Genomic DNA, 16,457 nt, shown 5'->3' with positions numbered 1-16,457 from the left:
TCTGAAGGTAGTTGGTTGCACCAGATCTTATTTAGGTGCTTCAAAGCAAAGGGGGTGAATACATATGCACAAACCACTTTTCCATTTAAAAAAATAAAATATATATTTTTTTAAACAAGTTAATTTCCCTTCACCAGTTTGGACTATGTTGTGTATGTCCATTACACGAAATACAAATAAAAATACATTTACATTATAGGATGTAATGTTGCAAAATAGGAAAAACGCCAAGGGGGATAAAGTTTTGTGAGGCACTGCACATCTACTGCTACTGTTGATACTTCTGCTATTTACTGCTACTTCACGTACTACTACTGCTGACACTACTACTGCTACTATATTATGTCACCATCTACAGTGTAAAGCTCTGTACATTCTGTGACCATTACAGTGTAAAGCTGAACATTCGGTCACTGTCTACAGTGTAAAGCTGTGTCTAATTGTTTCTCCAGCCTGCCTGTTCAGGAAGGCTCAGTAGTGTGGACTTAGCACTATTCAGGGACACCGTGACTCCGGACTCTCTCTCACACACACACACACACACACACACACACACACACACACACACACACACACACACACACACACACACACACACACACACACACACACACACACACACACACACACACATCTCTTAATGTACTTCTCTTTGCTTCTCTCCCTGTCTCCCCACATCTCTCTCCTCCCCTGCCTCTTGTTATGTCTCATCGCATCTCTCCTTTCTCTCGTCTTCTTCTCACTGTCTCTCCCTGTGTTCCCCAAGTCTTCCTGGATCAAGGCTCAGGGTGAGACCCAGATGGAGACACGTGAGGCAGATGGTTCAGGGTGAGACCCAGATGGAGACACGTGAGGCAGATGGTTCAGGGTGAGACCCAGATGGAGACACGTGAGGCAGATGGTTCAGGGTGAGATTTATTGAATACACAGCGGCTGGCAGAAAGCAGGTTGAGGACATGGGTTTGTAATCCAGGTAAATAGCTGGACAGACGTGGGTTTGTAATCCAGGTAAATAGCTGGCAGGCGAAGACGGCAGGCAGGCTCAGGGTCAAGACAGACAAAAGGTTGTAACTGGCGAGACTAGAACAATAAACAGACATTGGAAAACCACTGGCAAAACTTGACGGGACAAAATGAACTGGAAATAGACAAACAGGGAACACAGGTATAAATACCCAGGGGATAATGGGGAAGATGGGCGACACCTGGTGGGGGGGTGGAGACAAGCACAAGACAGGTTAAACAGATCAGGGTGTAGCTCACTGGTCTCAGAGTAGAATCACCAGTATGTCCTTCACACCTCTCTGGTCATTGTGTCCGGATTCCTCTGTAGGAGAAGGATCTCCATAGTAACAGAGCTCCTTTGTCTGTCTGTCTATCTGTGTGCCTGTCTGTGTGCCTGTCCAGAAACTCTTTGATGGACTGGCCAGCTCCAACACACAGTATTTTATTTTATTTTACCTTTATTTAACTAGGCAAGTCAGTTAAGAACAAATTCTTATTTTCAATGACGGCCTAGGAACAGTGGGTTAACTGCCTGTTCAGGGGCAGAACGACAGATTTGTACCTTGTCAGCTCAGGGATTCGAACTTGCAACCTTTCGGTTACTAGTCCAACGCTCTAACCACTAATGAGATGAGAGACACACACATTATGATTGTGTGTGTGATGGGTCAGGGAAGGGTTAAAATCTGACTGTGTGTGAAGTCAATGGTTATTAATAAATTATAGTTGAACACACCCTTTTAAATTAGTGGTTATTTCTGCCACACCTGTAGCTTACAGATGTAATAAATCACAGCAATGCAATATCCAGAATTACCTGACTGAAGAGCTTGTTTCATATCTGCCTTACTTACTGAGGTAGACCTGTCTGATATCTGTTATATTACTGAGGTAGACCTGTCTCATATCTGTTATATTACTGAGGTAGACCTGTCTCATATCTGCCTTACTTACTGAGGTAGACCTGTCTCATATCTGTTATATTACTGAGGTAGACCTGTCTCATATCTGCCTTACTTACTGAGGTAGACCTGTCTCATATCTGTTATATTACTGAGGTAGACCTGTCTCATATCTGTTATATTACTGAGGTAGACCTGTCTCATATCTGCCTTACTTACTGAGGTAGACCTGTCTGATATCTGTTATATTACTGAGGTAGTCCTGTCTCATATCTGTTATATTACTGAGGTAGACCTGTCTCATATCTGCCTTACTTACTGAGGTAGACCTGTCTCATATCTGTTATATTACTGAGGTAGACCTGTCTCATATCTGTTATATTACTGAGGTAGACCTGTCTCATATCTGTTATATTACTGAGGTAGACCTGTCTCATATCTGTTATATTACTGAGGTAGACCTGTCTCATATCTGTTATATTACTGAGGTAGACCTGTCTCATATCTGTTATATTACTGAGGTAGACCTGTCTCATATCTGTTGTATTACTGAGGTAGACCTGTCTCATATCTGTTATATTACTGAGGTAGTCCTGTCTCATATCTGTTATATTACTGAGGTAGACCTGTCTCATATCTGTTATATTACTGAGGTAGACCTGTCTCATATCTGTTATATTACTGAGTTAGACCTGTCTCATATCTGTTATATTACTGAGGTAGACCTGTCTCATATCTGTTATATTACTGAGGTAGACCTGTCTCATATCTGTTATATTACTGAGGTAGACCTGTCTCATATCTGTTATATTACTGAGGTAGACCTGTCTCATATCTGTTATATTACTGAGGTAGACCTGTCTCATATCTGTTATATTACTGAGGTAGACCTGTCTCATATCTGTTATATTAATGAGGTAGACCTGTCTCATATCTGTTATATTACTGAGGTAGACCTGTCTCATATCTGTTATATTACTGAGGTAGACCTGTCTCATATCTGTTATATTACTGAGGTAGACCTGTCTCATATCTGTTATATTACTGAGGTAGACCTGTCTCATATCTGTTATATTACTGAGGTAGACCTGTCTCATATCTGTTATATTACTGAGGTAGACCTGTCTGATATCTGTTATATTACTGAGGTAGACCTGTCTCATATCTGTTATATTACTGAGGTAGACCTGTCTGATATCTGTTATATTACTGAGGTAGACCTGTCTCATATCTGTTATATTACTGAGGTAGACCTGTCTCATATCTGTTATATTACTGAGGTAGACCTGTCTCATATCTGTTATATTACTGAGGTAGACCTGTCTCGTATCTGTTATATTACTGAGGTAGACCTGTCTCATATCTGTTGTATTACTGAGGTAGACCTGTCGGATATCTGTTATATTACTGAGGTAGACCTGTCTCATATCTGTTATATTACTGAGGTAGACCTGTCTCATATCTGCCTTACTTACAGACCTGTGCATGCTGTGGTACTTACTCAGGGTTACCTGTCTCATATATCTGAGTGTCTATAGTCAGTGGTGACTCTCATCAAATGTTAACTAGTAGGGCTCTCTTTCAGATCTGACAGTTAAAACACCCAGCCTCTCCCTCCTCTCCTCTCGTATTCTCTCCATCCCCAGCCAGCCTCTCCCTCCTCTCCTCTCATATTCTCTCCATCCCCAGCCAGCCTCTCCCTCCTCTCCTCTCGTATTCTCTCCATCCCCAGCCAGCCTCTCCCTCCTCTCCTCTTGTATTCTCTCCATCCCCAGCCAGCCTCTCCCTCCTCTCCTCTTGTATTCTCTCCATCCCCACCCAGCCTCTCCCTCCTCTCCTCTCTTATTCTCTCCATCCCCAGCCAGCCTCTCCCTCCTCTCCTCTTGTATTCTCTCCATCCCCACCCAGCCTCTCCCTCCTCTTCTCTTGTATTCTCTCCATCCCCAGCCAGCCTCTCCCTCCTCTCCTCTCATATTCTCTCCATCCCCAGCCAGCCTCTCCCTCCTCTCCTCTCTTATTCTCTCCATCCCCAGCCAGCCTATCCATCCTCTCCTCTCTTATTCTCTCCATCCCCAGCCAGCCTCTCCCTCCTCTCCTCTTGTATTCTCTCCATCCCCACCCAGCCTCTCCCTCCTCTTCTCTTGTATTCTCTCCATCCCCAGCCAGCCTCTCCCTCCTCTCCTCTCATATTCTCTCCATCCCCAGCCAGCCTCTCCCTCCTCTCCTCTCTTATTCTCTCCATCCCCAGCCAGCCTCTCCCTTCTCTCCTCTCGTATTCTCTCCATCTCCAGCCAGCCTCTGCCTCCTCTCCTCTCGTATTCTCTCCATCCCCAGCCAGCCTCTCCCTCCTCTCCTCTCGTATTCTCTCCATCCCCAGCCAGCCTATCCCTCCTCTCCTCTCTTATTCTCTCCATCCCCAGCCAGCCTCTCCCTCCTCTCCTCTCGTATTCTCTCCATCCCCAGCCAGCCTCTCCCTCCTCTCCTCTCGTATTCTCTCCATCCCCAGCCAGCCTCTCCCTTCTCTCCTCTCGTATTCTCTCCATCCCCACCCAGCCTCTCTCTCCTCTCCTCTCGTATTCTCTCCATCCCCACCCAGCTTCTCCCTCCTCTCTTCTTGTATTCTCTCCATCCCCAGCCAACCTCTCCCTCCTCTCCTCTCGTATTCTCTCCATCCCCAGCCAGCCTGACAGTCAGTTCTGTGGGAGAACGACCTAGCGCTTGTATCTCATTTCTCAGACCCTCTCATTTTGTCGTCAGAAGCTAGAGGAGTCTCCTAAAACATTTTTGTTCTCAGACCGTCTCGTTGTTTTTATTGTTGTACAGGACATCGTCAGAAGCTGGAGGAGTCTCCTAAAACAGGGCTGTTCCCAGACTGTCTCGTTGTTTTTATTGTTGTACAGGACATCGTCAGAAGCTAGAGGAGTCTCCTAAATCAGGGCTGTTCTCAGACTGTCTCGTTGTTTTTATTGTTGTACAGGACATCGTCAGAAGCTAGAGGAGTCTCCTAAATCAGGGCTGTTCTCAGACTGTCTCGTTGTCATTGTTGTTGTTGTACAGGACATCGTCAGAAGCTGGAGGAGTCTCCTAAATCAGGGCTGTTCTCAGACTGTCTCGTTGTTTTTATTGTTGTACAGGACATCGTCAGAAGCTGGAGGAGTCTCCTAAATCAGGGCTGTTCTCAGACTGTCTCGTTGTCATTGTTGTTGTTGTACAGGACATCGTCAGAAGCTAGAGGAGTCTCCTAAATCACGGCTGTTCTCAGACTGTCTCGTTGTTTTTATTGTTGTACAGGACATCGTCAGAAGCTGGAGGAGTCTCCTAAATCAGGGCTGTTCTCAGACTGTCTCGTTGTTTTTATTGTTGTACAGGACATCGTCAGAAGCTGGAGGAGTCTCCTAAAACAGGGCTGTTCTCAGACCGTCTCAGTGAGCTGGAGAGGATCAGACAGACAACCATGAGGGTTGCCGTGCCGACACAGTCCCAACAACAGCCGCTCAACGCTGGACACAACCCCTTCAACCCCCAAGGGCAGACACAGATACCAGGTGAGATTTAAATACAGTCCCTCCTAACCCTTATTAAGTCAGATACCAGGTGAGATTTAAATACAGTCCCTCCTAACCCTTATTAAGTCAGATACCAGGTGAGATTTAAATACAGTCCCTCCTAACCCTTATTAAGTCAGATACCAGGTGAGATTTAAATACAGTCCCTCCTAACCCTTATTAAGTCAGATACCAGGTGAGATTTAAATACAGGCCCCCCTAACCCTTATTAACACAGATACCAGATGTGACCATAATCTCTAACCCCCGACACACATAGACACAGATACCAGATGAGACCCAGAACTCTACCCTCTGCCTATAATCTACATGTATAACCTACGGAGAGCAGAGTGAAACAGGGTTCACTAACATCAGCTGTAATGTCACACCTCATCATACAGAGGTCATGCTAGTGTCTGACAGAACGGCTCGCAGGCTACAATACCTATCCCTACCTGTCCCTGTTCCAGACATCTGGGCATCTGTCCCAATCTATCAGTCCTGTTGTAACTACATCTCTGATCTGTCCTAATCTATCAGTCCTGTTGTAACTACATCTCTGATCTGTCCTAATCTATCAGTCCTGTTGTAACTACATCTCTGATCAGTCCCAATCTATCAGTCCTGTTGCAACTACATCTCTGATCTGTCCTAATCTATCAGTCCTGTTGTAACTACATCTCTGATCTGTCCTAATATATCAGTCCTGTTGTAACTACATCTCTGATCTGTCCTAATCTATCAGTCCTGTTGTAACTACATCTCTGATCTGTCCCAATCTATCAGTCCTGTTGTAACTACATCTCTGATCAGTCCCAATCTATCAGTCCTGTTGTAACTACATCTCTGATCTGTCCTAATCTATCAGTCCTGTTGTAACTACATCTCTGATCAGTCCCAATCTATCAGTCCTGTTGTAACTACATCTCTGATCAGTCCCAATCTATCAGTCCTGTTGTAACTACATCTCTGATCTGTCCTAATCTATCAGTCCTGTTGTAACTACATCTCTGATCTGTCCCAATCTATCAGTCCTGTTGTAACTACATCTCTGATCTGTCCTAATCTATCAGTCCTGTTGTAACTACATCTCTGATCTGTCCTAATCTATCAGTCCTGTTGTAACTACATCTCTGATCAGTCCTGTTGTAACTACATCTCTGATCAGTCCTGTTGTAACTACATCTCTGATCAGTCCTGTTGTAACTACATCTCTGATCAGTCCTGTTGTAACTACATCTCTGATCAGTCCTGTTGTAACTACATCTCTGATCTGTCCCAATCTATCAGTCCTGTTGTAACTACATCTCTGATCAGTCCTGTTGTAACTACATCTCTGATCTGTCCTAATCTATCAGTCCTGTTGTAACTACATCTCTGATCTGTCCTAATCTATCAGTCCTGTTGTAACTACATCTCTGATCAGTCCTGTTGTAACTACATCTCTGATCAGTCCTGTTGTAACTACATCTCTGATCAGTCCTGTTGTAACTACATCTCTGATCAGTCCTGTTGTAACTACATCTCTGATCAGTCCTGTTGTAACTACATCTCTGATCAGTCCTGTTGTAACTACATCTCTGATCAGTCCTGTTGTAACTACATCTCTGATCTGTCCCAATCTATCAGTCCTGTTGTAACTACATCTCTGATCAGTCCTGTTGTAACTACATCTCTGATCTGTCCTAATCTATCAGTCCTGTTGTAACTACATCTCTGATCTGTCCTAATCTATCAGTCCTGTTGTAACTACATCTCTGATCAGTCCTAATCTATCAGTCCTGTTGTAACTACATCTCTGATCTGTCCTAATCTATCAGTCCTGTTGTAACTACATCTCTGATCTGTCCCAATCTATCAGTCCTGTGATGACTTGACAAGTCTTTTAGTTCCACTACAGTTTATTCTCTGTTGGTTACAATAAGAGTCTATGTGGATGGTTTTAGGTGTGGTAGGTGTGGTTTTAGGTGTGCAATTCTAGCATTGACTTGCCTGGCCTTACCTGTAAAATTCAATATTTCAAAATACTTCTTACATGTTATTATTTTCAAGCTATGTATATTTACAGTTTTGGCAAATGTGTTTGATATTTAGTTCGGTTGAGACATTAGTGAAGTACAGAAAGGGAATGAAAACCCTGTCCTCTGCTGGATATATGCTAGAAAAATGCTTGGTTTCTCTCTCTCTCTCTCTCTCTCTCTGTCTCTCTGTGTCTCTCTGTCTCTCTGTCTTTCTGTCTCTCTGTCTCTCTCTCTGTCTCTCTCTCTGTCTCTCTCTCTGTCTCTCTCTCTCAGGAGAGAGACAGGAAGAGACAAACATACAATGTGTTTATTACCCAGGATGTTACATCAGACCTGGTAACCAATGATCCAGTGAAATGAGACACTCAGCCTGAACATGCTCCATCTTCTAGAACTAGTTATCTTCACATTATTCATGACACAGTGTTCACTATACAGTGTTCTCTACGCAATATTCTCTACACAGTATTCACTAAACAGTATTCACTACACATTATTCACTACACAGCATTCACTACACAGCGTTCTCTACACAGTATTCTCTACACAGTATTCACTAAACAGTATTCACTACACAGTATTCAGTACACAGCATTCACTACACAGTGTTCTCTACACAGTATTCTCTACACAGTGTTCTCTACACAGTATTCAGTACACAGTATTCATGACACAGTGTTCTCCACGCAATATTCTCTACACAGTGTTCACTACACAGTATTCTCTACACAGTATTCACTAAACAGTATTCACTACACAGCTTTCACTACACAGTATTCTCTACACAGTATTCTCTACACAGTATTCTCTACACAGTATTCACTACACAGTATTCACTCCTACTGGCCCTGATACAGAGGTAGAACACTGGACAACTCCTCCTCCTCCTCCACCTCCTCCTCATCTCTAGCCATCCCCCTCTCCTCCTCCTCTTCCTCCTCCTCCTCCTTTCTAACCATCCCTTTCTCCTCTTCCAGACCCTCGCCAGTCCCAGTCGTCTCCTCCCTGGTCCTATGAGCAGTCCTACCCGTCCTACCTGAGTCCCATGACCTCCCCGTCTGTCCACTCCACCACGCCTCTCTCCTCCAGCCGAGCCACGGGCTTGCCCAACATCACTGACCCGGCCCGCCGCCTGCCAGGTAACACACACTAGCAACACCCTGCATCCCACCCTCATCCCACCCTCATCCCACTGCTGGCTTGCTTCTGAAGCTAAGCAGGGTTGGTACTGGTCAGGCCCTGGATGGGAGACCAGATGCTGCTGGCTTGCTTCTGAAGCCAAGTAGGGTTGGTCCTGGTCAGGCCCTGGATGGGAGACCAGATGCTGCTGGCTTGCTTCTGAAGCTAAGTAGGGTTGGCCCTGGTCAGGCCCTGGATGGGAGACCAGATGCTGCTTGCTTGCTTCTGAAGCTAAGTAGGGTTGGCCCTGGTCAGGCCCTGGATGGGAGACCAGATGCTGCTGGCTTGCTTCTGAAGCTAAGTAGGGTTGGCCCTGGTCAGGCCCTGGATGGGAGACCAGATGCTGCTGGCTTGCTTCTGAAGCTAAGCAGGGTTGGTTCTGGTCAGGCCCTGGATGGGAGACCAGATGCTGCTGGCTTGCTTCTGAAGCTAAGTAGGGTTGGCCCTGGTCAGGCCCTGGATGGGAGACCAGATGCTGCTGGCTTGCTTCTGAAGCTAAGCAGGGTTGGTTCTGGTCAGGCCCTGGATGGGAGACCAGATGCTGCTGGCTTGCTTCTGAAGCTAAGTAGGGTTGGCCCTGGTCAGGCCCTGGATGGGAGACCAGATGCTGCTGGCTTGCTTCTGAAGCTAAGCAGGGTTGGTTCTGGTCAGGCCCTGGATGGGAGACCAGATGCTGCTGGAAGTGGTGTTGGAGGGCAAGTAGGAGGCACTCTTTCCTCTGGTCTAAATATCTCAATGATTGGGGACACCACCCTGTGTAGGGTGCAGTCTTTCGGATGGGACGTCAAACGGGTGTCCTGACTCTCTGTGGTCACTAAAGATCCCATGGCATGTATCGTAAGAGTATAGGTGTTAACCCCGGTGTCGTAGCTAAATTCCCAATCTGGCCCTCAAACCATCACGGTCACCTAATAATCTCCAGCTTTCAATTGGCTCATTCATCCCCCTCCTTTCCCATGTAACTATTCCCCAGGTCGTTGCTGCAAATGAGAACGTGTTCTCAGTCAACTTACCTGATAAAATAAGGGTAAAGTAAACATTTAAAATAATAAACACGCATGCCCCGCCCACCTGAGGATCTTTATTTTTCATCCATCTATTTCCTGTGTTAGAAGGGTAGAAGAATCTCGCTGGTTTGCTTTCATTTTATTCATTGTGAAAAAAGAGAACTTACATGAGAAGAAAGATAACTTACATGAGAAGAAACAGAAATTCCATGAGAAGAAAGAGAACTTACATGAGAAGAAAGAGAAATTACATGAGAAGAAAGAGAAATTACATGAGAAGAAAGAGAAATTACATCTCAAGAAAGAGAACTTACATGAGAAGATAGAGAACTTACATGAGAAGAAAGAGAACTTACATGAGAAGATAGAGAACTTACATGAGAAGAAAGAGAACTTACATGAGAAGAAAGAGAACTTACATGAGAAGAAAGAGAACTTACATGAGAAGATAGAGAACTTACATGAGAAGAAAGAGAACTTACATGAGAAGATAGAGAACTTACATGAGAAGAAAGAGAACTTACATGAGAAGAAAGAGAAATTCCATGAGAAGAAAGAGAAATTCCATGAGAAGAAAGAGAACTTACATGAGAAGATAGAGAACTTACATGAGAAGAAAGAGAACTTACATGAGAAGATAGAGAACTTACATGAGAAGAAAGAGAACTTACATGAGAAGAAAGAGAAATTCCATGAGAAGAAAGAGAAATTCCATGAGAAGAAAGAGAACTTAGAGAAATTACATGAGAAGAAAGAGAACTTACATGAGAAGATAGAGAACTTACATGAGAAGATAGAGAACTTACATGAGAAGATAGAGAACTTACATGAGAAGATAGAGAACTTACATGAGAAGATAGAGAACTTACATGAGAAGATAGAGAACTTACATGAGAAGAAAGAGAACTTACATGAGAAGAAAGAGAAATTACATGAGAAGATAGAGAACTTACATGAGAAGAAAGAGAAATTACATGAGAAGATAGAGAAATTACATGAGAAGATAGAGAACTTACATGAGAAGAAAGAGAACTTACATGAGAAGAAAGAGAACTTACATGAGAAGATAGAGAACTTACATGAGAAGATAGAGAACTTACATGAGAAGATAGAGAACTTACATGAGAAGATAGAGAACTTACATGAGAAGAAAGAGAACTTACATGAGAAGATAGAGAACTTACATGAGAAGAAAGAGAACTTACATGAGAAGAAAGAGAACTTACATGAGAAGAAAGAGAACTTACATGAGAAGAAAGAGAACTTACATGAGAAGAAAGAGAACTTACATGAGAAGAAAGAGAACTTACATGAGAAGAAAGAGAACTTACATGAGAAGAAAGAGAAATTACATGAGAAGAAAGAGAACTTACATGAGAAGAAAGAGAAATTACATCTCAAGAAAGAGAACTTACATGAGAAGAAAGAGAACTTACATGAGAAGAAAGAGAACTTACATGAGAAGAAAGAGAACTTACATGAGAAGAAAGAGAAATTACATGAGAAGAAAGAGAACTTACATGAGAAGAAAGAGAAATTACATCTCAAGAAAGAGAACTTACATGAGAAGAAAGATAACTAGTGGTTGACAGAGCAGGTGAGTACAGATGGGGTAGCCAGCGCAGGTAGGGTAAACAGAGAGGGTAGGGTAAACAGAGCAGGTGAGTACAGGTAGAGTAGACAGAGCAGCTAGGTACAGGTAGGGTAGACAGAGCAGGTGAGTTCAGGTAGGGTAGACAGAGAAGGTGAGTTCAGGTAGGGTAGACAGAGCAGGTGAGTTCAGGTAGGGTAGACAGAGCAGGTGAGTTCAGGTAGGGTAGACAGAGAAGGTGAGTTCAGGTAGGGTAGACAGAGCAGGTGAGTTCAGGTAGGGTAGACAGAGCAGGTGAGTTCAGGTAGGGTAGACAGAGCAGGTGAGTTCAGGTAGGGTAGACAGAGCAGGTGAGTTCAGGTAGGGTAGACAGAGCAGGTGGGGTAGACAGAGCAGCAGAGCAGGTGAGTACAGGTAGGGTAGACAGAGCAGGTGAGTTCAGGTAGGGTAGACAGAGCAGGTGAGTTCAGGTAGGGTAGACAGCAGGTGAGTACTGGTAGGGTAGACAGAGCAGGTGAGTTCAGGTAGGGTAAACAGAGCAGGTGAGTTCAGGTAGGGTAGACAGAGCAGGTGGGGTAGACAGAGCAGCAGAGCAGGTGAGTACAGGTAGGGTAGACAGAGAGGGTGGGTTCAGGTAGGGTAGACAGAGCAGGTGAGTTCAGGTAGGGTAGACAGAGCAGGTGAGTACAGGTGGGGTAGACAGAGCAGGTGAGTACAGGTGGGGTAGACAGAGAAAGTGGGGTAGACAGAGCTTTTTTTGGTGGTTTCGTCCCTGTTCCACTGCTTTATGTAAATTTAGTCATATATGCAAATATACCATTCACAGTGTATGTATGTAAATGAGGCACATATAATTTCCTTCATGTTAAAACAGTCTCAAAAATTCCTGATACCATGAGAACATGAATATATGAGTCCGTTCTAAGAAAAAGAAAAACAATTACATTTCACAATAAATGAAATACCTGAATTCCCACATAAATACATTATTTTTCCTTGCCAATATAATTCACTCAATATTTGATGGATTATAAAATAAAGAATATCTTCATCTGTTGTCCAACACCACACACACACACACACACACACACACACACACACATGCACACGCACACACACACACTAGAAAGAAACAAAATGATAGTTTTTCTTTAACTCTGCTGAACCTTTGAATTTCAAAACAACCCCTTTTACAACTCTAAATGTTACGTTCCAGGCTGTCAGTAACATGAGATGGGTCTTATTGTTCTCTGTTAGTTAGTTCTCCTGTAGACTTTAGACGTATTGGGGCTGAGGGGCGAGGCCTGTCTGATTCCCTAAACAGCGGTTAGCACAGATCTGTTTTTTTAACAGTGGAAAAGACGATTGTTTCCTTTTTTCCCGTCTGCAGGGCTTTGATCCCAGAGGACTCTGGGTAATAACAGGCCCAGGATGACGGACAAAAACAGCTTCATACGCTGTCGCCATCGCAATGCATGCTGGGTCCTCAGAGCTTCTCTTTCTCTCTCTCTCTCTCTCTCTCTCTCTCTCTCTCTCTCCTCCTCTTTATTTCTGTCTGTGGTGAGGTCTTGTAGAAACAATAAATGTGGCCAGACTAGTTTGTCTCTACACCTGTTTGATGCCGTGCCAGAAGACTCTTTGTGTTTCTACTACACCCTAATTCCACCTCCTTACCGTTTCCCCGAGTCAGTCAGCCAGAGTGTGTGAGATGCCGACATTCTGCCAGCTGTTCTGTCAACTCTGATTGAGTTGGTTTCATCTCACCAGTGTCACACTTTATTCTCAACACTAATCTCTAGTGGACAGTTCTGGGTTTATCTCCTCTGTGTAGACCTGTAGTTTACAGTCCTGGGTTTATCTCTGTGTTGACCTGTAGTTTACAGTTCTGGGTTTATCTCCTCTGTGTAGACCTGTAGTTTACAGTTCTGGGTTTATCTCTGTGTTGACCTGTAGTTTACAGTTCTGGGTTTATCTCCTCTGTGTAGACCTGTAGTTTACAGTTCTGGGTTTATCTCCTCTGTGTTGACCTGTAGTTTACAGTTCTGGGTTTATCTCCTCTGTGTTGACCTGTAGTTTACAGTTCTGGGTTTATCTCCTCTGTGTTGACCTGTAGTTTACAGTTCTGGGTTTATCTCCTCTGTGTAGACCTGTAGTTCTGGGTTTATCTCCTCTGTGTAGACCTGTAGTTTACAGTTCTGGGTTTATCTCCTCTGTGTAGACCTGTAGTTTACAGTTCTGGGTTTATCTCCTCTGTGTTGACCTGTAGTTTACAGTTCTGGGTTTATCTCCTCTGTGTAGACCTGTAGTTTACAGTTCTGGGTTTATCTCTGTGTTGACCTGTAGTTTACAGTTCTGGGTTTATCTCCTCTGTGTTGACCTGTAGTTTACAGTTCTGGGTTTATCTCCTCTGTGTAGACCTGTAGTTTACAGTTCTGGGTTTATATCCTCTGTGTTGACCTGTAGTTTACAGTTCTGGGTTTATCTCCTCTGTGTTGACCTGTAGTTTACAGTTCTGGGTTTATCTCCTCTGTGTAGACCTGTAGTTTACAGTTCTGGGTTTATCTCCTCTGTGTAGACCTGCAGTTTACAGTTCTGGGTTTATCTCCTCTGTGTAGACCTGTAGTTTACAGTTCTGGGTTTATCTCCTCTGTGTAGACCTGTAGTTTACAGTTCTGGGTTTATCTCTGTGTTGACCTGTAGTTTACAGTTCTGGGTTTATCTCTGTGTTGACCTGTAGTTTACAGTTCTGGGTTTATCTCCTCTGTGTTGACCTGTAGTGTACAGTTCTGGGTTTATCTCCTCTGTGTAGACCTGTAGTTTACAGTTCTGGGTTTATCTCCTCTGTGTAGACCTGTAGTTTACAGTCCTGGGTTTATCTCTGTGTAGACCTGTAGTTTACAGTCCTGGGTTTATCTCTGTGTAGACCTGTAGTTTACAGTCCTGGGTTTATCTCTGTGTAGACCTGTAGTTTACAGTTCTGGGTTTATCTCCTCTGTGTAGACCTGTAGTTTACAGTTCTGGGTTTATCTCTGTGTTGACCTGTAGTTTACAGTAGTTGACCTCTAACTGTATCCTGGTGAGAGTAGAACAGAACAGAACAAAACATAGTATAACAGAACAGAGTAGAACAGAACAGAGTAGAGTGGAACAGAACAGAGCTAACTAACAGAAAATGTCTCATTAGATCATCTGTGAGTCTGAAAGTTCATCAGTCAAGTCAAACACCAAATTCGGAAGTGAGGTTCAAGAGTTTGGGGTTTGTTAAACACTTCCAAACATTTAGACAACCGAGCCTCTGCTTTCATTTAGCCTCATGAAGCTTGATCATGCTCCTCATCACAGTGGGATGCAGTATACACTCACACACATCCCTCACCTCAGCTCAGTAAACAACTCTGTCTGTTCCAGCAGCAGTCATCCAGCCAGTCAGCCAGCTAGTCAGCCAGCCAGCCAGCCAGCCAGCCAGCCAGCCAGCCAGCTAGTCAGCCAGTCAGCTAGCCAGCCAGCCAGCCAGTCAGCTAGCCAGCCAGCCAGCCAGCCAACCAGTCAGTCAGTTAGCCAGTCAGTCATTCAGTCAGGGGTTTACTAAACAATTAGAGCTGTATTCCCAGAGGAAAAATCCCCTTCTAATCTAGAACAGTCTTACAGGTCTGGAACAATCACCTTCTAATCAAGAACAGTCTTACAGATCTGGAACAATCACCTTCTATTCTAGAACAGTCTAACAGATCTGGAACAATCGCCTTCTAATCTAGAACAGTCTAACAGATCTGGAACAATCACCTTCTATTCTAGAACAGTCTTACAGATCTGGAACAATCACCGTCTACGATAGAACAGTCTAACAGATCTGGAACAATCACCTTTTATTCTAGAACAGTCTAACAGATCTGGAACAATCACCTTTTATTCTAGAACAGTCTAACAGATCTGGAACAATCACCTTCTATTCTAGAACAGTCTAAGGGATCTGGTGGGTGGAGGCCAGAGGAAGTTTAAAGACTCTAATTGACATCATATGCTATGTGACGCTGGCGACAATCCGGCTTCGCTATTACTTCTCCACATAAACACAGCCACACACACACCTACTCCTTCTCAGCAGACATGGTGACACGGAAGACGCCGTGTGATTTATGATAAGAGCAGCATGGTGTGCGTGTGGCTCCTATTCTTCTGATACTCTTTGGGCCCATGTTCACCACAGCCAGTTAATGGTGAAGCTGAGAAAGAGGGAGGGTGGTTCAAAGTGGTTCCACATGGGCCCCTGCTCAGTCATCCACATTGCTCTTTATGTGCTGCAATATGCACACACACAGATTACACACACACACACCCATGAGAGAGAGAGAAAGACAGAGAGAGAGAGAGACAGAGAGAGAGAGAGAGAGAGAGAGAGAGAGAGAGAGAGAGAGAGAGAGACAGAGAGAGAGACAGAGAGAGAGAGACAGAGAGAGAGAGACAGACAGAGAGAGAGAGAGAGAGAGAGAGAGGGAGAGAGGGAGAGAGGAGAGAGGAGAGAGGGAGAGAGAGAGAGAGAGAGAGAGAGAGAGAGAGAGAGAGAGAGAGAGAGAGAGAGAGAGATAAAACACACGGCACCATAGACATGCACATACAATTTCCAGCAAACCAAAACATCCCCCAAACACATTTAATCTGTTCTTTAAAGGTTCCCAGAATGTTCCCTTAGGTTGTGGGAACAGTGTGATGATGTCACAAAAGATGTTCTCAAAACCTGTTCAGTTGTGCGGATGATTCTACAATGTTTCTTTTAGGGTGCAAAAAAAAACATTCACCTGATGTCACAAGAACATTCCGGAACACATTTCATTACTTCAGTCTAATAACATTCAGGACACAGAACGCAGTTTCTGAGTTACTCAAATGTTCTCATCCTCTTCGAATGCTGTGTACTGTTACACTGTATTTTAGGATTGTCTTCATGTGTTGAAAGTTGGATTTTTCTGTAAATAACTAGTATTCTTGTGTATTCATGTACTTCTTAAATAGAACTCAGAACCTTCCAACTAAATAAGGAAACAATTTGATTTTAATCAAAACACAAATTTTAATACCCTTAAAAATGATGATAAATAATAAATATACAAAAAAACTAATTCAGGTTCAATGCAATAATTTTTTTATGGATAACATTTTCTGTGCTGTCTTCTTCAACAGGATCTTAATTTAGCCCCTTCAAGAAC

The 16,457-nt window shown here is 43.8% G+C and overlaps 1 protein-coding gene across 2 annotated transcripts in view; it reads left to right on the top strand.

The window, feature by feature from the left end:
• Window positions 1-16,457, top strand: part of LOC135558021 (runt-related transcription factor 2-like) — a 112,025-nt gene that overhangs the window by 90,509 nt on the left and 5,059 nt on the right. For both annotated transcript variants that reach the window (XM_064991791.1, XM_064991790.1), the window contains 2 exons: window positions 5,276-5,452; window positions 8,454-8,615. In XM_064991791.1, the coding sequence (XP_064847863.1) occupies window positions 5,276-5,452; window positions 8,454-8,615 (339 nt within the window). The remainder of the gene's footprint in view (window positions 1-5,275; window positions 5,453-8,453; window positions 8,616-16,457) is intronic.

Source organism: Oncorhynchus masou, chromosome 16 (genome assembly GCF_036934945.1).
Source record: "Oncorhynchus masou masou isolate Uvic2021 chromosome 16, UVic_Omas_1.1, whole genome shotgun sequence".
NCBI lineage: Eukaryota > Metazoa > Chordata > Actinopteri > Salmoniformes > Salmonidae > Oncorhynchus > Oncorhynchus masou.
The sequence above is the reverse complement of the archived record's forward strand: the minus strand, read 5'-3'. Positions and strand labels throughout refer to the sequence as shown.